Raw genomic sequence first — 21,105 nt, 5'->3', positions numbered from 1 at the left:
AGAGTTGTAGTTTCCATTGGTACCATTTTGGGGTACATATAACTTATGGGTTGCATTTTATAACTTTTTTTTTTTTAAAAACCTTATGACCAAAAAAAGTGCAATTCTGGCGCAGAATTTTTTTTTATTATTGCATTCCTCATACGCGATAAATAATGTGTTATTTTAATAGAACAGACTTTTACTACTATGATGGTACGAAATATATTTAGATTTTTTTATGTTAAAAAGGGGGATTTTTTAAACTTTAACGGCTCGTTCACATCAGTGTCTGAGGTTCTGTTCGAAACCTCCATCACTGGATTCTGTTAAAAAAAAAAAAACAGGTTGAAATAGAACTAGCACAGCATGCGCTTTCTGTAAAATGCAGGAAGCACAGCCAGAAACCAAATGGACCCCTTTATAGTTAATGGGGTCTGTTCAGTTCTGTCATATGATGGTTTTGCTCGGCCACTGGTATAGTTTTCCTACTGCCATAAAGAAGCAGGAAAAAGGAATGTAAAAGGTGCTGATGTTAATGAGCCTTAATATTTTTTACAATAAATTTAAAAAATCTTTGACTTTTTTTTTTTTATATCCAGGACACACTTGAACTTGCATTAGTTTGATCACTTATACTATATAATGCAATACTTCAGTATTGCAGTATCTTGTATTTTCACAGGGTTTAATAGCTAAAAAAAAAAAAAACAATTGCCACTCTGGGGGCCTTCACAAAGCTTCAGGTTGCCATGACCATGGGTGACAATAGCAGCACCCTCCCTCTGCTGGGCCATTTAAATGTCACTGTCAGAATTGACAGTGGCATGTAAAAAGTTAACTGGCAAGTTTGGAGTTCTCTCTGATCCTGGTTGTTGCAGCTGGGTGTCAGTTGTCAAAGACAGTTGGTAGCTGCCTCATATACAGAGTGGTCTTGGCTACTGAGCACACTCTATATAATGACACATGTACAGGAGACGTTGAGAGTTGTTTAAAAGGACACTCATCAAGCATAGTTATCAATGATAATAATTTAATAAGATGTCTAAAGCTCTATTAAACCAGTAAATCCTGCAGATACAAAAATCCGTAAAAGCTTCACATGTCTGACAGTTTGAAATGTTAAATGTGTTCGCATTGAAGGAGTGCAGGTCACTTCTATATTGTTCGTGTGATATCACCAACAGCTACTATTGCTCACAGAAGGGTAAAGTGACCAAGCTTCATAGTATATGGTTCCAGTTGTAGGTTTCATCTGCCAATGTTATTCCAGACAAGGTAATAACAGTAAATAGCAGGAGGCTCAGTTGCTGGGATTCTTTGATGTCTTAGAAATAAACAGAGGTGGTAATATGTTTAGTCTCTTTAGTGTCTTAAAAAAGCTCCATCAGAAAATGGACCATGTGGAATGGCATAGGACCCCATGCCGGGTGTTGCTGAAGATGTCTTCTGTGCATGTTACCTCAAACAGTCTTAGGAGACTCTGTGCCCTCAGATATTTCCTCCTTATCAGATGTGTCCTCAGGCTTCTCCAGCTCAAAGTTCTGTACAGAAAAAGCAGAGATGTTCAGTTTATGATGATACGACACCAAAGCTATTGCAGAACCTTCTGTAATGTGGCCTACACATAATGAGGCGTGTGCAGCATTTATTTTACATTGCAAGAATGCCTCACTAAAGAAACAGAAGGAAAGAATTGGCCGGAGTATCAACCTGACATATACAGAACAGAAAATATAGAAAGGTTACAAACAGCATATATAGATGACTGGTTCGTACCTCTAACTCTCGCATTACTTCATCCAAGAAGTCCCTGGAGTTCTGCTTGTAAGATACAGCTAGTTTAATGGCATCTGTAAAAAGCTATATAGCAAAAAATAGTTTTGTTAACAAAAGAGCATAAGAGGCTTTAGGGCTTGTTCACACAATGTGGCATTTCATTGAGAATGAATTAAAAAAACTGAAGTGTTTTCCTTTATGCTTCTTCTCTCTTTAGGATCACCTCCTGCTTTTAATAGTAGCTGTACCTGGTTTTACAGTTTACTACAGCTTATGGCTATTCAAGCGAGTGGGACTGAGCTGCAATACCAGCCACAGCCTCTATCAAAGGCACAGAGCTGTGCCTGGTAAACAGTGAAGGGGACACTGTAGACCCCTTCAAACAGATAACTGGCAGGGGTGCCAAGAGTCAGAGCTCAACCAATCTAATCCCAAGGATTTGCCATCAATTTTATAGTTCCCAATAACTCCATCAATGATAAACTCTAAAGGCCCATTTACACGGAGTGATGATTACTCAAACGACAGTTTGAGTGACAGCCTTGAGCCATCATTTTGCATAAACTATTAAGTAGCTACTCAGCTACTTAAGAGCAATTAAATGTGCAAATGAAGCTTTAGCTGAGAGCAGTTACTAGCCAGAGGGCTCTTATCTGCATTCAGTTTCTTTGTTCTCCAAAGGGAAACAATGCTATCAGCACTCCCCGTGGAGAACTGCTGATAAGGCCGAATGACGATTTTTAGGTTGGACTGAATTTAACGATCAGCTAGCAGTGCACGAAAAGTGCATGATGGCCGCGCATTTAGACGCAATGATTTTCACTCAAACAATTGCTTTTTAGAGATTTTTGAGTGATCATCGCTTTGTGTAAATGGGCCTTAAGTAAGACTAAATGAGAGTAAAGACGAAACAGATATCCCATAGATTTTGTATTTTACCTTTACTACATTGGTACCATCAGCAGCGGAAACAAAGTAAAATGGCAGAGTATGCTTCTTGGCAAAATTAAAACCTTTCTGGGTCGCGCGGCGATCAGCTACAATGAAGAAGAAAAGACAATATTGATAAATCGTCAAAAACTAAAATCAGTAGAGTTTGTAATTAATAAGAGTATTTCTATTTCTACATTGCTCTGTTTAAAGTGATTTCCCCTTATACTATGTGAGGAAGTGTTACATGCATTTTCTGCATGATTTTCTATAAGACCTTCTGCTTAAGAATCCAAGATTGCGGCGTGCAGCCATCAAAAAGCCCTAAAAGAACAGACCTCAAATGGACAAGCCACTTCTGCTATTCACCTAGCTTGCTCCCGTAGTTCAATGATATTCCGACCTCTGGGACCCCCACTGATCCTTGACTAATCGTAAAAGTGATCCTAGTGACATGCAATCACTTTGTAAGCTGGGAATAACCCTTTAATCATTTGACCCTTCATGATATTCCCTTCACCCCATACTCCCCCTAATTAACCTACTTACTACCCAAGAAAATTGGGAGCTGATCTTAGGATTTCTCTCTCCTGATGGCCATGGATACTGATCACACTCCGTTGGTACAATGCTTGACATCACCATCTTCTCATACAATAGAAGGCTTTCCCTGTTCTGCCATACATTATTTGCAGTTCCACTGTTACGGATTTTGACATATTCTTTAAGTTCTTACTTTAACAAAATCAATAAACAATTTCCTCACCATCGATCTTGTTTGCCACAACAATGCAAGGGATTTCTGGCCGGTACTCTCTCAGCTCGTGGTACCAGGTGGACATGTTTTTATATGTAACTTTGCGCTGCACATCAAAAACCTGAAGAGGGGAAAATAATTAACATGGCATCAGGTATCGTGTGTTTAGTGTCACATGAGGGTAAACAAAGAAAAAACAAAAGTGTACAGACAGTTCTGTCAGACACTTTCTCTACAGTACAGGTGTAAAAAAAGTAACCCAACTCTTTGGAATTACCATATATACTCGAGTATAAGCTAAGTTTTTCAGCACATTTTTTTGTGCTGAAAAAGCCCCCCTCGGCTTATACTTGAGTCAAGGAAGGCTTAAAAAAAACAAAAAAAAAAACCCTCCATACTCACCTCCTAGCCGGCGTCTGTGTCCCTGGCGGTGGTGCGGAAAGCTACTTGAATTCTTGTGTTCCCGGTGGCGATGCGGCAAGCTGCTGGAAATCTCCCCGCTGTCATCCCAGCTCTGTCATCCGCCTGCCGTCAACGCTGTGATTAAATCAAGCGCCAGCCAATCACAGCCAGCGCTCGATCATTCACAGCCAATCACAAGCTGCTTTAGAATTTTCCCCGCTGTCATCTCCCTGCTTGGCTTTCAAATCCCCGCCATCAGCGCTGTGTAAGTAAGTGATCTGATTGGATCGAGTGGCGGCTGTGATTGGCTGGCGCTCAATCCAATCACAGCACTTACTTACACAGCACTGACAGAGATGACAGAGCCAAGCAGAGAGAACGGCGGGGATGACAGCGGGGAGAATTCACGCAGGTTTCCACACAGACACAGACGCCATCTGGGAGGTGAGTATGGAGGTTTTTTTTTTTTAACTACTACCATATATACTTGAGTATAGCTAGGCTTATACTCGAGTCAATAAGTTTTCCCAGTTTTTTGTGGTAAAACTTATTGACTCGGCTTATACTCGGGTCAGCTAATACTTGAGTATATACGGTACCTGGATTTCTACATTGATTCCCAGTAAAATATGGTCCAACAGTTATCCAAGTTGCAATTATACATAAGTCATCTTTTTCAACTATTTTTAGTTGATTTACTGGTTTGCCTTGGGTTATTGTCTTTTGTATCACCTAACGTCTCTTCAGCTTGAGGTCATGGACTATGTCCCTATACTTTCCCTTAAACCTCTATTCACATCTGCGCTTAGGATTCCTTAGGAAAATAACGGAAGTACCCGGTTCAGTATAACACAGAATGAATGGCTCATGACAGACCTCAAGGACTAGAATGGGTTTCCATCGTGTTATCTGGCATTTTACCACATATAGCGCAGCATGCTATGTGCACTATTTTGATCAAGTATTTTGAATACAATCTGCGACAGAGGCTCCAAGTGAGCCTGCAGTGCTGATGTACACGGCCTAAATTGTTTAGATATTCCTCAGAATTCAATGTCCCTTTAATGATCACAAGATATTTAGGCCCTGAGGTATCAAAGCAGATCCAAACCAAGATGTTTGATCCACCAGGCTTCATGGTAGAGATGAGATTTTGGTGTTGGTGTGCAGTACTTTTTTCTTCCATAGACATTGTTGTATACAAAAAGTTCCACTTTTGTCTCATCTGTCCAGAGAACAATGTCCCAGAAAGATCCAGGGCAAACATAAGCTAGGCTGCAATGTGTATTTGGACAGCATCAGCTTTATTTGTGGTTCTTGTTCAGTGTTTTTCTAATCCTGGACACATGAACATAAGTTATTGCCCTTTGTATAGTCTTCTGTGGGTCTTTTGCTGCTACCCTTTGGTTCTTTCCTACCTCTTTTAGGATTGCTAATTTTGCTCCTGGAGTGATCTTAACAAGACAACCACTCCTACGGAGATTAGTGAGCATCCCAAAGTTTCACAATTTGTAGATCACTTGTCTAATCACGACTGAATTAGACCCAGGTCTTTAGCAATGCTTTCGTAGCCTTTTCCAGTTTCATGTAACTCAATAACACGTCTTCTGAAAGTTGTTTGCATTGAGGCATAATTCTCACTAACCAATCTTTCTGGAGGAGAAAACGTTTGTCAGTAACCAGACTTTTTGTGCTTTTTCTTTGTCAAAGCACATGTAAAATTTATACATACTATCCAGAGGTGTAACTTGAACCTACTGGGCTCGAATGCAAAACCTGTAACGGGCCCCCCAACTATATTGCTCTATTCATAGTACTGGGCTGCCACTATGGAGAAGAGAGGCTTTATGGGCCCCTAAGGCTCCTGGGCCCGGGAGCAACCGAATCCGCTGCAGTTACGCCCCTGATCCTATCTAATCTCTGAAGGCCCATTTAGACAACGATTGTCGCTCAAAATTCGCTCAGAAGCTGTCTTTTGAGCGATAATCGTTGTGTCTAAATGTGCCTATCTTTCACTGTTCGGCCGAACGGTTTTCAGTTCTGCTTGAAAACAGTCGCTCAGCAGAACAGCTGATAAGCAGGACCACACGCTGTGTTCTGCCTGCAGAGCTGATTACAGCTGATAACACTGTTACAGTACTGTGCTCATCAGAACAGCTGATGAGCAGATTGTGTCTGCTGTCCATGGTGCTGAATTCTCCATGGGGAGCTCCTGGCTGAACAATGGAGCTAGTCACAGAGCTCAGACTTCCTGCTTAGTTTTGCAACAGCTCCCAGAAGCTCATTTGCATGCAAATGAAGCTAATAAAGTACTATTTGCAATTAGCGTCTATTAGTACTTTATGCAAAAAAAAACCCGCTGATCTTTCAATCTTTTGAAAGATATCTGTGTGTGTGTGTAAATGGGCCCTAAGAAGTCAGTGACACAAAGGGTCACTTACTTTTTCTACCTGCATTGTGAATATTTATACAATATGCTCAAGAAGGAACATGAAAGGTACAACTGTGTGTGTGTTACTGGTTTAAAACTGTGACTTAGATAATAATAATACATTTTATTAGTAATTGCTGCAGAATCAAGGTAATTCCAAAAATGAGTTTATTACCATTTCTTGCAGCCAAAATAGTGGGAAAAAAAGTAACACGTAAATATCCATCCTTTAATCATCCACCTCTGTCATTTGGGTAAAAGTTCTATTCAGCATTTTCTTATCAACATACATGTTCCTGTAAAACCTACAATCCATAGTCTCCAGTATAGCTCAACCATGAAAGATAAGTATGCTTAACCCATTTAGGACCAAGCACTGTAAATAGACGGCGCTTGGTCCTAGGCTTTAAGCCCAGCCGTATGTAAAATTACGGTGGGGATTAAAACCTCCTGCTTTTGTAATCAATCAGAGGCAGGACGGGTTGTCAGCTGTTAGTCACAGCTGATAACCTGGAAGAGGAGGGAGAAGTGGGTTTTAACCCATTCTGCCTCCTCCTTTCTTCAGTACACAACGCTCAATGAGTGATATGTACTAAAAGTGAAAGTGTTTTTTCCATCGCAGGAGCCGGGGGGGGGGGGGGGGCACGTGACTGCCGGGATTCCCTGCTATAGCAGAGCTGCAGGGTCGTAATAGACCCTGATCAGCTCTGATAGTGACTACTGTCACTACAGGGGTATGCTTTGCCCTGTAGCTGGGGCTCCTATGGATGCCCCAGCTACAGTGGGAAAGTATTAAATTAAGAAAAAACAAAAAAACAAGTGAATGTCCTCCACAGGTCTTATATGATGTCATGGGGGACATAGATAAAACATAATTACATACATAAGTAAAGAAAATTACAGAATAAAACAATATATACATAAGAAAGAAAATAACCCAAAGCCGATGCCAACCAAAACAGTCGCTGTATACACCCTGTAATCCAAAACCAAACATATTGTATATTATGTCCAAAAGAAAATGAGGAACCCGTTCCCATACTTTATTTTAGCGTAAATATACTAATTTTAAACAAGAATGGAAATGTTAAAAAAAAAATTTTTTTTAGCTTTTTACCCCCAATAAAAGTAAAAAAAAAAAAAAAAAAAAAAAAAAGGGGAAAAAAAGGCAGTGAAAAATATATTTTTAAAAATCGCCCTATATGTCACGAAAAAAAAAACACAACAAAAATAATTTTGGTAGCTAAAGGTTAAAAAAAAAAAAAAAAGGGTAGTAAAACCACCACATGGGTAAAATCCCTAAAAAGTGTATGGTCCTTAAGGTACAAAACAGCCTGGTCCTTAAGGGGTTACAGTTCTGTTTTTTTATGCAGTAAACAGAAAAGGAAGACGGATTACTGCACAACCCAGAAAACATGAGTCTTGCAAGGATGGGCAATAACAAGTGCTAGGCTCACTGTGGCAGCCATAATGACCATCACAGTTTTCCTAAAACCGGTTATATCTTCAAAACAACTTAGACATTGTGACAGACAAGAACAATTTGAAGAGGCGATTTCCTTGAGTTTGTAATTGCTGATCTACAATCCAAGAACGTACCATGATGCAGGCATGAGCTTTATGGTAATAGGAAGCATGCATGCTCTGGAATCTCTCCTGCCCAGCCGTATCCCAGAAATCTGAAACATACAAAAACATTCCAGTAAAGCAGATCTGATGACAGCGAATGGTTTAACCCCCTAGTGCAGAAGCCTAGTTGCGCCTTAACGACCAAATACCCTGTGTTTTTTTTCATTGTCGCATTCCTAGAGTCATAACTTCATTTTTCCGTCAACATAGGTGTATGAGGGCTTGTTTTCTCCAGGACCAGTTGCATTTTTTTAATGACATCATTTGTAACTACATATAATGTATTGTGCACGTTTATTTTTTTTTTAGGGGGACTGGGAAAATAATAAGAAATTCCACCTTTGTATTTTGTATTTTATTTTGCCGGCGTTCAGCATGCAGAATAAATAACGTGATAACATTCTCCGAGTCAGCATAATTTTGATGATACCAAGTTTACACAGTTTATGTTTTGCCGTTTTTGTACACTAAACACTTAAAAAATGTTTAAAATTTGCTTTCTTTTGCAGAATTCCAAGAGCCATAGCATTTTATTCTTCCATCGCTGGAGCTCTATGAGGGCTTGCTTTTTGCAAGAGGAATTCTAGTCTTCACTGATCCCATTTTTGGAAACATAACATTTTGATCACTTTTTATTCAATTTTTTTTCTAGAGGCAAGATTACCAAAATCTGCAATTTTAGCAGGTTTTTATTTTATTTAACGGCGTTCACTGTGCAGTATAAATAATATGTTAAAAGATAGGAGTTGTACCAAGATTATAAATTGTCCTCTATCCATAGGATTTGGGATGCCTTGCTGATTGGTGGAGGTCTCACCGTTGAGAACCCCACCAATCCAAAGAATGTGGTCCTGTGTCTCCCTCTGCCTGTCATTGTGGGGGTCGCTTCTCTCCCCACAGTGACATCAGAATGAATAGAGTTCTGGTTAAGCATTCATTTCAGTGGGACTGACGGAAATACCTGAGAGCTTACTACTCTGGTATCTCAGCAGTCTGATTAAAAGTGAATGGAGTACCAGTTCAAATGCACAACCAATGCTCCATTCAGTCTCCTCCTCTCTGTGGGGGGGGGGGGTGCAGTAACTCTGCAGTGAGGTGGACAGGGGAATAATTTGTAATGAATGTCATCACATTTGATCTTTGATATAATACACTGCAATACTGAAGTATTGCAGCGTATTATATTGGACTATAATCCTCAGCAAAATGCCTCTGGGTACCACAGCAAACTATCAGACATTCGCAATGTAGTCCATCAGAAGTACAGGAGCAGCAACTAGGTGCAATAATTACATCCTCTATCCAGAGGATGTTCCTTTATTGTAATCCACAGAGTTTTCGGCTAATGCACTTTTATGTGGATTACAATAAAAGAACATCCTCTGGATAGGAGGATGTAATTATTGCACCTAGTTGCTGCTCCTGTACTTCTGATGGACTAATTGGCTATATGGATCCGTGGTCTGGATCATACATGGAGCGTGCAGTAGAGTGATGCTTCCCACTACTGACAAGTGTGGTCTGTAAGTGTGCTGCTGTCTACAAGAATTTTGTTTTCTACAAGACATCCGTGATGTGATTGCGGGGATCCAATGGGTGATAGAGGATCACCCTGTCAGGCTTTTACATTCTGTGGTCACATTGACCGCTGCAAGTAACAGGGTTAAATGGCTGGGATCAGCAGTTTCTCTGCTCCCAGCCATTTGAGCTGGAGCCTAGCTGTCATTAGTTGAGCCCTCGCTTTCCCTGAAATGGGAAATCTGTGCCAGGCTTCAGATGCAGTGCCATAAAAAGGCACATGCCCCTTAACAACCGCTTCTTAACAACCGCCTGGAGGTTATTAAGTGTTAAATGGGCTTTCCCACAACAACTGTTACTGTGAGCCCCAAAAACCTTGAATAGAGCAGTAGAATTTGCTGATCTATGGAAACTCCTGCTCACTGTGGTAGTGCAGTGAGGGAGAAGGGACGACTCAGGACCCTTTCACTAGCAATCTGTGGGGCATCCACCGATCATACATTTATAACCTACTCTGTGGATAGATAAGTGTGCTTTGTTACAAAACCCCCAATGACAAATGAGCATCCAGGCTCTATAGCGATATCCACTGGACGTTTAACCCATTCTACTCAAGCAAGTATTATGTGAATCTTCAGAAAGTGTTACTTACCAACCAGGACGGTCTTGTCATCCACAGTTGTCGTATACTTATAGAGTGTTAGAGCAAAGGTTGAAAGCCGCTGAGGACGACTGGAAAAGGTTAAGGCTTCAAGACAGGCACAAATCTGGGAAATCTGTGATGGAGGAAACCTAGCTCATGGAGATAGACATATAGTTTTTTTTTTTATCTATACATATTTGGTCTTCACTTATACATTGTTGTCTAGAACCATCTAAGCAATTCACTGCACCTTAGGCTAAATTCACATGAGACAGATGGTTTGTTGGGATTTTGTGTGGATTCTATTTGTATTGCGTTCACAAACTCTAAACCCCATTCACTGTATAGTATTATACTCTGCTGTGGGTTTCTTGAGTAATGCAATTACAAGATATGTTAATGGGCTATTCTAAGCATGTAAAGTAATGGAATATCACTATGGTATACCGTCACTTTGGGATTGCCGGGGGTCTGAACTCTGGGAGCCTACTGATTGAGAAAAGGAGTTGCAGTGGCGATTTAGCACTAGGTCGCCTTCACTAGTTTACCCTTCACGGCGACAGTCTTGGCTGTTCAGGGAAAGCTTACAAGGGGACCTTCATTTTTGGTTACTTCCCCTCCCACAAAAAAAAAGTGGAATAAAATGTGATAAAAAGAGGTGGGTAGCACAAGATAGTATCAATAAAAACTACAGTTGCTTGGCAAAAACGCACAACTCCATCAATAGAAAAATGAAAAACAGTTAAGGGTCACAGAATATGGTGACACAAAGTTTTGTTAAAGTAGCAACACATAAAGCTATATAAAATTTAGCATTTTAGATATTTTCTAACACTTTGCAAAAGATTCTATGGTATATATATAAAAAAAAAAAAATTTTAAAAACCTTATATGGTAAAGTCACCAGAAAAATAAAAAAGTTATGGCCTTAAAGAAGGCAAATATAATATAAAACTAAAACGTTGGTGCAAAAACTGGCTACGATGGGAGGAGGCTAATTATGCCATATAAACTCAGATACAGTATATATTATACATTTGTCTTGTTCTTTACTCTCAAACTATTGCTTGAGCTTAACCATGTAGTGGTTTGTTTTTATATCCATAACATCCAACTAAGGGCAAGTTCATATATTTTTGCTTACTACTACTACGTATTTTATTACATGTTACATCATACAGCGGTGCTTGAAAGTTTGTGAACCCTTCAGAATTTTCCATATTTCTGCTTATATTTGATCTAAAACCACATCAGTTTTTTCACACACGTTGTAAAAGGAGATAAAGAAAACCAAATCAAACAAATGAGTCAAAAATATTTGACTTGGTCATTTATTGAGAGAAATTATCCAATATCACATTTCTGTAAGTGACAAAAGTATGTGAACCTTAAGGATTAGCAGATAATTTGAAGGTGAACTTAAAGTCTGGTGTTTTCAGTCAATGGAATGACAATCGGGTGTGAGCGGGTGACCCGTTTTATTTAAAAAACAGGGATCCATCAAAGTCTGATCTTTACTACACTTTTGTGGAAGTGTATCATGGCACAGGCAAAGGAGTTTTCTGAGGACCTCAGAAGAGTTGTTGATGCTAATCAGGCTGAAAAGCTTACAAAATCATCTCTAAAGAGTTTGGACCCCACTAATCCACAGTCAGAAAGATTGTGTACAAATGGAGGATGGTTAAGACCATAATTACCCTCCCCAGGAGTGGTCAGCCAACAAGGATAAAGCTAAGAGCAAGGCGTATAATAGTCTGCAAAGTCACAAATGAACCAAGGTAATCTCTTAGCAATTGCAGGCCTTTCTCACATTAGCTTATGTTAATGTTCATGAGTGTACCATCAGGAGAACACTGAACAACAATGGTGTGCATGGCAGGATTGCATCAAGAAAGCCACGGCTCTCTAAAAGAACATTGCTGCGAGTCTGCAGATTGCTAAAGATTAACTGGACAATGGACAAGTCAGAAGGCTATCAGAAGAATGTTTTGTGGATGAACGAGAGCAAAATAGAAATTTTTGGCTTAAATGAGAAGCATTATGTTTGGAGAAAGAAACACTGCATTACAGCAGAAAAACCTCGTACCATCTAGTAAACACTATGGTGGTAGTAGTAACACAGTTTGTGTGTGTTTGCTGTATCTGGGCTAGGACCGCTTACCATCATTGACAGGACAATGAATTCTGAATTATACCTGCCAATTCTAAGGAAAAATGTCAGAATATCTGGCCGTGAGCAAAATCTCAGGAGGTGGGTCATGCAGCAGGACAACGACTCAAAGGACTCAAGTCATTCTACAAAAGTCTGATTAAAGAAAATTAAAGTTAATGTTTTGGAATGGCCAAGTCAAAGTCCTGACCTTAAGGCCTCATGTCCACGGGCAAAATAGGATTTAAAATCCGCAGCGGATCACCCGCATGCGGATCCGCATCCCATAGGGATGCATTGACCACCCGCGGGTAGATAAATACCCGCGGATGGTCAATAAAAGGGAATTTTTAGAAAATGGAGCATGAAAATAAAACGTGACATGCTCCATTATCGTGCAGGTCTCCCGCGGGGACGGCTCCCGCAGGCTTTTATTGAAGCCTATGTAAGCCGTCCGGATCCGCGGGAGACTTAAAATAAGAATTAACTTACCCGCAGCGGACCGGGCACCTCTTCTCTTCTTCATGGCCGGATCTTCTTTCTTCGGCCGGGCGGATGTGCACGGCACATGCGCGCAGCAGGCGTGCCGAGCACATCTGCCGGCCGAAGAAAGAAGATGCGGGCGTGAAGAAGAGAAGAGGTGCCCGGTCCGCTGCGGGTAAGTTATTCTTATTTTAAGCGCTCATGTCCGCAGGGCAGGAGGGACCCGCTGCAGATTCTCCATGGAGAATCCGTAGCGGGCCTGATTTTCCCCGTGGACATGAGGCCTAATCCTATAGAAATGTTGTGGAAGGACCTGAAGTAAAAAGTTCATGGGAGGAAACCCAGCAACATTACAGAGTGAACGCGGTTTTGTAAGGAGGAACATTCTAAAATTCCTCCAAGCTGATGTGCAGGACTAATGAGCAATAACTGGACACGTTTAGATGCAGTTATTGCTGCACAAAGGGGTCACATCAGATACTGAAAGCCAAGGTTCATATACTTTTACCCCTCACAGACATGTGATACCGAATAATATTCCTTAAATAAATGTCTAATATTTTTCATTTATTCTCTTTATTTACTTTTAGGACCTGCGCGAAGATCTGATTTAGTTTTAGGTCAAATACGAGTATAAGCAAAAATCTGGAAAATTCTGACGAGTTCACAAACTTTCAAGCACGACTGTAGCATAAAAGAAGCAGAGATACTGTTTGTAAAGGATACAATCCATCCATTAGAAAACGCTCCATCAACCTGCAATTAAAACATGGAAGTCAGAAACCATGAGAATGTGCGATGTTAGAGGTTTATTTCTAACACTCTTATATAAAAGAGGCATTATCTTCATTCACTTATATTCTGCTTAGTTTTCACCATGAGAACCAAACATGTGGCGCTACATTGGTGGCAGCGCATTATAGAGTATACCAGCTTTCTGTAATGTGGGTGTTTGTAATGGCAGTGCCAGGCCACACCAGGGTCGGAGTGGAAGCCGCTGCTCCAATCTGTGTAGTGGCCGGCCATTGTAATTGCAGTGAGAGCTGCAATGACAAGCACCAGCCACTACGCGGGTCGGAGCAGCGTCTTCCACTCCTACAGCCGGCGTGGCTTGGAAAACCCTTTAATGGTGCAGAACGAAGTCCTGACCATTCTCCCAGATTCAGCTGCTGGGATTTAGGATTTTCTTCTGAAGAAGAGAAGCATCTTAAGTAGCTACTCACTTTGATTTTCCGACTGCGCTGTCCCCCAGACAGATGATTTTGACATTTTCATCTGCGTCATATTTCTGTTGGTCAACCTCAGTGACTCCCTGTTCGTCTCCAGCCATAGTGATAACAGCAAGCCTCAAACCTTACACGCCGGAACCTAAAAGCAGAGCATGCCTATATGCAGAGCGGGCACAGTGTGCAGGGCGGGCACTTAGATGGCTTCTCCTGTAAATAGAATAGAAGTTACCATGGCAACAAAATAACATCACTTCCCCAACAAGATAGTCATACCCAACATGTGGTTCTTGACAACCAACTTCCACCCTACATGTGGCTTCCTGTCACTAAAAAAACGGGCACAGTTGCAGAAGTCATGCAACTCCTGGGTGAAGTCAAGGTGTTGGCAACGTCATGGCACAATGTCATCTGTTGGGCAATGCGATAGATCTGCAGCTAGGAGGTAAGTACATCCACTGCAAGTAATGGAGACTGCGGCAGGTTCTGCTAGAAAAAAAACAGCTTTACAATGAGGGGCAGAAAGACCCCCCAGACTTCAATTCCCATCTCTCATCAGCAGACTGGGCACCAGAAGGAGCGTGGCATTAGGCCCTGTTCAGACCCTCCAGCACAAATCTGGCCAAAGAGGTCAGATATAATACTGCGGCTATTCTATTCACGAAACCACCAGAGGGCAGTAAGAAAGTTGGGTGAACCCCATTATACTCATTGGGTGCACCCGGCGCGGTTTGGTTCGGTCATAGATTGTACCCATTCTCAGCAGGGATTCCCTTTTCCTGCCGCCATGACACAACGGGAAAACAGAGCCATCGAACGTAGATGTGAACACAACCTTACTTGTATCGGACGGCACCACCGACAAGACCACCGGTGGGGGGGGAGGGGTAGTATAGGGGGGTAACATGCTGATCGGTGGGGTCCACCGCTAAGGCCTCCACTGATATGGAGCCTGGGGGTCCCGTGTGCAGCTCCGCCTGTGATTGCAGGGCTCGCTTCTTCCCCCATAAGGACTTCGGGATGAACGGAGCGCTGGCCGAGCCTGTGTGGTGGGAACTCCATTCATTTCAACGGGGCTGATGGAAATACCTGAACAATTGCCACTTGATTACCTCCGTAGTCCCATTAAAAGTGAATGCAGCATTAGTACGCTTGCGCCATTCTCAGAAGACAGCGGGCAAGGACCTCCATGCTCTGGATCAGCGGGGTCTCCAGGGTGACACTCCCCCCAAGTCATTCCCCATCCTGTAGATAACATATCACTCAGGTACACAACACTGATCTCCCGGGTGTGCTGATACAAGGTCAGTAAGTGCCCCCTAGACACGCAGTACACAGTAATAGCAGTATGATACCTCCGCACATCCTGCGTCTCACCCGACTCCGCTTCCCTCTGCTTAGCAACCGCAGCTCTGTGCGCATGCGCTGTATCCCACTCACGCGTTGCAAGGTCTGGCATGTTCTAGAAGGAATTATCTCCTCCACTGCTGATACTGATAACGTCTTCCATTCCGTAGCGCTACCTGAAGTCAGTACTGACTAGTTCTATTGGGTTTGGGCGTCGACAAAATGGCGTTTATGTTCCGTAACGCAGACCTCTAGTGGAAGCGGAGCGCAGGCGGCGCGCTAATCACACGGGGACGGAAATCATGTGCGGCGGCGTCTCGTTACCATAGAGAAGCCGGGAGAGGTGAGGACTGCGAGGACGTGTAGGTCCAATACTGTAGATGTCATGTGCTGTACCTGCGCATAATAGTGATGGCAGCCCGGGAGGTGATTGTCCCCTCTGAGGACCCGTCCTGCCAGTCCCTCATATACTGCACTCCATACAGTGGGGACGTGTTCTGCGCCGGGCACTACAATACATTCCTTGTCTGGGGCTGTCAGGATCCACATATAGGAGCCCAACAAGCCACCTGTCCTACTAACTCACCCCCATTGGTCGCTGCCCCTGCGGAGCGCACAACTAAAAGGGGTTGTCCGGTTACTGGATCATATGCCCCTTATAGTGCCTACTGCGCTAAACTAAGGATGGAAGCTGCTCCTTCCCCTCCTCTGCTGCAGGCCTGCCGCCGGTCTGGTGTGGCACATGAGGTGCCTGGAAGGGCTCATTCACACAGGCATGATTTCGCTGCGTATTACGCCCGCAATGTATGCCCGCTTAGTACACAGTGAATGGAGTCAGTGATCCATTCACATTAGCACATATTCATGGCTTGTAACGGTGTGTGAAAAAGATGTAAGCGTGCGCTACTTCACTGCGTATGACCGCCATATTGTTCTCTATAGGTAGTGTATGCAGCACTGTCCGTATGCAGTACATTGTATATGCGGGGCGGGTGAATATGCAACGCCGCTATGAGACAAAGCGGAATTAAAAAAAGGTCAGCCTGCGCATGACCCTGTGCGTGAGATACGCTGCCATACACAGGGATGCCATCCGCTCATGTGAATGAACCCGAAGGCAGCCAATCAAAGGCTGCAGCGTCCATACTCAGAGCTCCTGCCCTCACGGTGCCCAGGATGTGAGTGCTGATGCCAGGAGAGTGGGTGATGATGCTGCAGCTTCTGATTGGCTGCAGGTGTCACCTGACTTCTGGTGACATCATCTGCCTGGACAAACACTGGGACTGCAGAAGGGCTGCAGCACTGGACCGGTACTACTTATTGTAGCACAATGGGCATGTTGTCTGGTAACCGGCAACCCCTTTCATTTCTACATGTAGTTATATTAGGGCAGAGTGCCACACTTACACGGGTGCAATAAACTGTTAGAGGGAACCAGTCGCCTGCCTAAAGCACCACAAACTAAGTTATAGTGCCGGTAGGGGAAGTGACAGGGAGTCGGGGATGTATTTTTTTTTATACTCGCCCGCTTCTTGGTTCCCGCTGCTGAAGCCTCAGTGCTGGACAATAATCGGACTCTTTTCAGAGCCCCATGCGTGTACTCTTCCATACAAGTCTACTATAAATTATATAGTACCAGTGTTTCTGGTGTCGCAATGCACCACACAGCTCTGCTACATGCACGCCGAACACACAGCTCTGCTACATTGCTTTCGCATATTAGCTGCACGTGATTCACGAACTTCAGCAGCTCCATGAGGAGGCATATTCTCTCATGGCTTTCATATGTCTGCTGCATGAGATTTACAAACTTCAGCTGGTGGCTGAGGTGACATTGTGGCATGTAAGCTGCATCAGCTTTACGGCAGCGTTAAACCCTCTCTGGTGACATGTTTGCACAACAGCGATGGTTAGTTCCAATACTGGATAACGGTTGACGATTAGATGAAGGCTGTGCAACAGCCGAGCATAGTACGCCAAAATGAGGGGGACCACCAGGTTGCAGAAGGGTTCTCACTGGTGGCTCTATGGGCTCTCCAGACAATGGCGCCAAAGGTGCTATGCTTGGGGATTGTGCAGTGACCCAGAGAACGTACTGTGGTACGCTTACAGGAAGACCCGTTTTTGTCACGATGACGTCAGCACTCTGACCGGAACTCTCGGCATGTAATGCCGAAGAAATACATGAGACCAGTCCGGTACCTTGTAGTACTAATCTGGGAGTGCGCAGATTTACTAAGCAGAAGTTTTGAAAACAGTTGAACAGTGCAAAATCTCCAATACAGTTCTTGGTAACGATGCAGAAATATCCAGCAGTATGCAGGCTGAACACATGTAGGATTGTAGTACTATTCAGTTGTATAGCAGCTGACTTCAATGCTCTCTCCTTTACTAGCTTACTGACACTGGACAGAACTTGATTTAGGCAAGACAATTCCCCACTAGTGGTTCTAACTGCAGAGATGAGTGAACTGATTAAAGTGTAGAATCAGCGGAGTGTGAAGTGGAAGTTAAACTAATCCTGGTTTTGAATTCACCGGGTAGTTTTCAGACTTACTGTTTTGGTAGAAGACCGACCTCAGAAAGATCCACCTCCAGTCTGCTGTAGATCACCAGCGGAGCGGATTGGAATCACGCTCTACCCTGAGAAGTCTGTGAAATAATGTTTTTTTTGTTTTTTTTTCTCGCTCCCCCCCTCTCCTGCTCATTTACTCTTCCTTTTGTCACCTCTTCCAGTTCCCAGCTTTCCCATTGGCTACGGCACAGCTCTGTCTTGACCTCCGTCTCATGTAAATTCTATTGTGTCCCTACAGTTTGTTCCTGTCGTCATGTCCGCGTGTCGCTGGGCTCGCTCCCTTCAGCTGACTTTGGCTGTTATTAAGCCGGACGCCATGGCACATCCAATCATGTTTGATGTAAGTGTTGTACTGCCTGCAATCTATTATAGAGCTTGTGAATGAATGGCAGTCTGCTAGGTGCATCATAGAGGCCTACGTGGCAAATCTCAGTTAGCAAACTTTACCTTAACTGCAGCTTTATGACCTTTAGCCATGCTGCCATGTTCTTTTTAGAAAGGGGAAGCTTTCCCCTGACAAGCCATACTTGTTCAGGCTGCATTCACACGAACGTATATCGGCTCGGTTTTCACGCCGAGCCGATATACGTCGTCCTCATCTGCAGGGGGGGGGGGGAGGATGGAAGAGCCAGGAGCAGGAACTGAGGTCCCGTCCCCTCTCTGCCTTCTCTCCGCCCCTCTGCACTATTTGCAATAGGGAGAGGCGGGACGGGGCTAATTCTCGGCACTTAGCCCCACCCCGTCCCGCCTCCTTTCATTGCAAATAGTGCAGAGGGGCGGAGAGGAGGCAGAGAGGGGGCGGGAGCTCAGTTCCTGCTCCTGGCTCTTCCATCCCCCCCATTTGCAATGGGGAGAGGCGGGACAGGGTCAGAGCTAATTCCTGAAACTTAGCCCCGCCCCACCTCCTCTCATTGCAAATAGTGGAGAGGGGGTGGAGAGGGGGCGGAAGCTCAGAGCACTGCTCCCGACTCTTCCAGCCCCCTCCCCCTGCAGATAGAGACACTGTATATCGGCTGGACATGAAAACCCAGCCAATATACGGTCGTCTGAATGCACCCTTATGCTGCATTCCCACGAATGTATATCGGCTCGGTTTTTACGCCGAGCCGATATACGTCGTCCTCATTTGCAGGGGGGGGGGAGGATGGAAGAGCCAGGAGCAGGAACTGAGCTCCCGCCCCCTCTCTGCCTCCTCTCCGCCCTTCTGGACTATTTGCAATGGGGAGAGGCGGAATGGGGCGGGGCTAATTCCTTGGAACTTAGCCCCGCCCCATGCCGCCTCCTTTCATTGTAAATAGTGCAGAGGGGTGGAGAGGAGGCAGAGAGGGGGCGGGAGCTCAGTTCCTGCTCCTGGCTCTTCCATCCTTTCCCCCTGCAGAGGGGGACGACGTATAACGGCTCGGCGTGAAAACCCAGCCGATATACGTTCGTGGGAATGCAGCCTTAGGGTGTACTGCATTTTTCACACACTGTTGTGCATTTTGGCTTGGTTTTTGTTAAATAATGACACGGTGTAATTTGTCGTGTTGTTCATTTGAGGTTGTATTTATCTAATCCTTAAACGTTCTATGAATCGGATGTTTTTATATGTCCTTATTAATAAAACCATAGAATTCAAGGAGGGTGCACTCAGCTTTCTGTATGACTGTACCTGGTCTGCACTAACCTCAGAGTACTATGGATTGATACTAAATCATTAGGCTGTTATTACTAAGCCTATGTTTGGAGGATTATTCCGACTAATGCGTCCTGCATATGCAGCTGTATAGGCATGCAGTGACGTACGCTGCTCATAGGCTCCCATGGTAAACTAAATAAAAATATATATATACCTTGGTATATGCTTTTTTTGCGGCATGCCCCTGTATGGAATAATAGCGCTGTGGACTATGCTGTTTCATGCAGTTGAAAACATGTATTTCTCAGGTGGGTGAGTGGGACCTCATGGATATGTTTGACTTAATCGCCATATGCCCAGTAGAAGCTGTAAGTGCCGTGTGATTGCAGCTTTATATCCTTATGTCCAAGCTTGGGTTGATCATAATGTGACTCATTTACGTTATACGTTACCTTTGCCATATAGCAGTACTTTTAGGGCCTTGGAGTTTGCCTTCAGTTTTGATTGCTTTAAGGGAACCTATTATTTGTTTCCTTTTTATATGGTTTTATAGGGCATCTGTTGCCAGTGACCGCTGGTTGTGAATATATAGCTTTTATTTCTGTTGTCACTGGCATTGCCTCCCGGTAATCTCACAATCCGTTTCTGTGCTGAATCCCTTTAAGCCCCTTTACACTGGATGACTATTATACGCCCAACAGTCTAGCCAGTGACTATGGCTTCCGTGCTTTACGTAGGAGCGACAGACGCTCAAGTGAATGGAGGTGGAGCGGGCCGGGGATCGTTCTGGCCTGCCTCCATTTACAGTAAACAGGCAGTTGCTCAAACATTGAGTGCCTCCTGTTTACACTGAGCAGGAAGCTGCTCAGCAGTCAGTGAGCTGAAAAGGAACAACTGAGCAACTTCTCACTTAGTGTCCTGTCTGCTGCCATGTGTACAGGGGCCGACAGCCACCCGATATCGCTGATCTGAGTGATTATTCAGGCGACTATCAGTCCGTGTAAAGGTACCTGTAGGAGATCTCTAGTATATGGGAGTTTAGGAGTCCTGGGTATGCATTAGCAAAGCGCACATCAACTGTTTTGGGGCCGACTACAGAGAAATGCTAGTAATTGCAGAGAGAGAATTCTGTATGCAGATCTCGTTTCACTGTATGGCGGTGTGAAAGGAAGTAATGGAGCTGTAACAGAAAACCTGAGCTGCGACTCCTGTAGAGACATAACATGAAACGAATCTGCACTGAATTTACTAAACTAAATGATAGGTTCACTTGACTTTGTAGTTCTCTGCAAAAGAATGACCTACGTAAACATCACAGGATAATTTAGTAGCCCTATGAAGTCTTTCCAGCTGTCAGGTTTTAATGGTCACTTTTACAGTATGTGCCCTAATAACTTTCTTTTATATGCCATAGACCGTACATCAAAGGATACTGGACAACAAATTTCTTATAGTAAGAAATCGGGAACTTCAATGGAGAGCCAAAGATTCTCAACGCTTCTACCATGAACATGCAGGTGAGAATTATTACTAACTGTGTCAACGGGAGGCGAGCCTGAATATTCTGAGAGACATCCCACAACTGTGTGCATTATAAGGGTGCTTTCACACTTACAGGGAGCAGGAAAGGAGAATCCCC

General features: G+C 43.6%; 2 protein-coding genes across 4 annotated transcripts in view; one reads left to right on the top strand and one right to left on the bottom strand.

Moving 5' to 3' along the window:
• Positions 1-995: 995 nt before the first annotated feature.
• Positions 996-15,396, bottom strand: RABL2B (RAB, member of RAS oncogene family like 2B). Of its 2 annotated transcripts, none has more exons than XM_066592219.1 (9): positions 15,282-15,396; positions 13,924-14,136; positions 13,427-13,456; positions 10,078-10,157; positions 7,878-7,957; positions 3,455-3,566; positions 2,698-2,795; positions 1,759-1,842; positions 996-1,523 (listed from the first exon to the last, which is right to left on the bottom strand). In XM_066592219.1, exons 2-9 carry the CDS (start codon positions 14,028-14,030, stop codon positions 1,443-1,445), a joined length of 672 nt encoding a protein of 223 aa, XP_066448316.1. In that variant the 5' UTR covers positions 14,031-14,136; positions 15,282-15,396; the 3' UTR covers positions 996-1,442. The 2 variants fall into 2 exon arrangements, with proteins under 2 accessions (XP_066448316.1, XP_066448317.1); XM_066592220.1 differs by lacking the exon at positions 15,282-15,396 and adding an exon at positions 15,039-15,222.
• Positions 15,397-15,522: 126 nt separating this feature from the next.
• NME6 (NME/NM23 nucleoside diphosphate kinase 6) overlaps positions 15,523-21,105 on the top strand; it is a 10,058-nt gene continuing 4,475 nt past the window's right edge. Inside the window, exons 1-3 of one of the 2 annotated variants that reach the window (XM_066592221.1) lie at positions 15,523-15,616; positions 18,087-18,188; positions 20,881-20,983. In XM_066592221.1, coding sequence (XP_066448318.1) covers positions 18,102-18,188; positions 20,881-20,983 — 190 coding nt within the window. In that variant the 5' untranslated portion in view covers positions 15,523-15,616; positions 18,087-18,101. Of the gene's footprint in view, positions 15,636-18,086; positions 18,189-20,880; positions 20,984-21,105 lie in introns of both variants that reach the window. The other variant, XM_066592222.1, reaches the window with a different exon arrangement.

This window comes from Eleutherodactylus coqui, chromosome 2 (genome assembly GCF_035609145.1).
Source record: "Eleutherodactylus coqui strain aEleCoq1 chromosome 2, aEleCoq1.hap1, whole genome shotgun sequence".
NCBI classification, from domain to species: domain Eukaryota; kingdom Metazoa; phylum Chordata; class Amphibia; order Anura; family Eleutherodactylidae; genus Eleutherodactylus; species Eleutherodactylus coqui.
The sequence above is the reverse complement of the archived record's forward strand: the minus strand, read 5'-3'. Positions and strand labels throughout refer to the sequence as shown.

Bases quoted from the DNA above. Each gene is read 5' to 3' on its own strand.
- RABL2B (XM_066592219.1), bottom strand. From the start codon at position 14,030: ATGGCTGGAGACGAACAGGGAGTCACTGAGGTTGACCAACAGAAATAT. The intron at 13,457-13,923 runs GTGAGTAGCTAC...TTTTAATTGCAG, and splicing joins AGCGCAGTCGGAAAATCAAA to GTTGATGGAGCGTTTTCTAA. The intron at 10,158-13,426 runs GTATCCTTTACA...AACCTTTTCCAG, and splicing joins CGTTTTCTAATGGATGGATT to TCGTCCTCAGCGGCTTTCAA.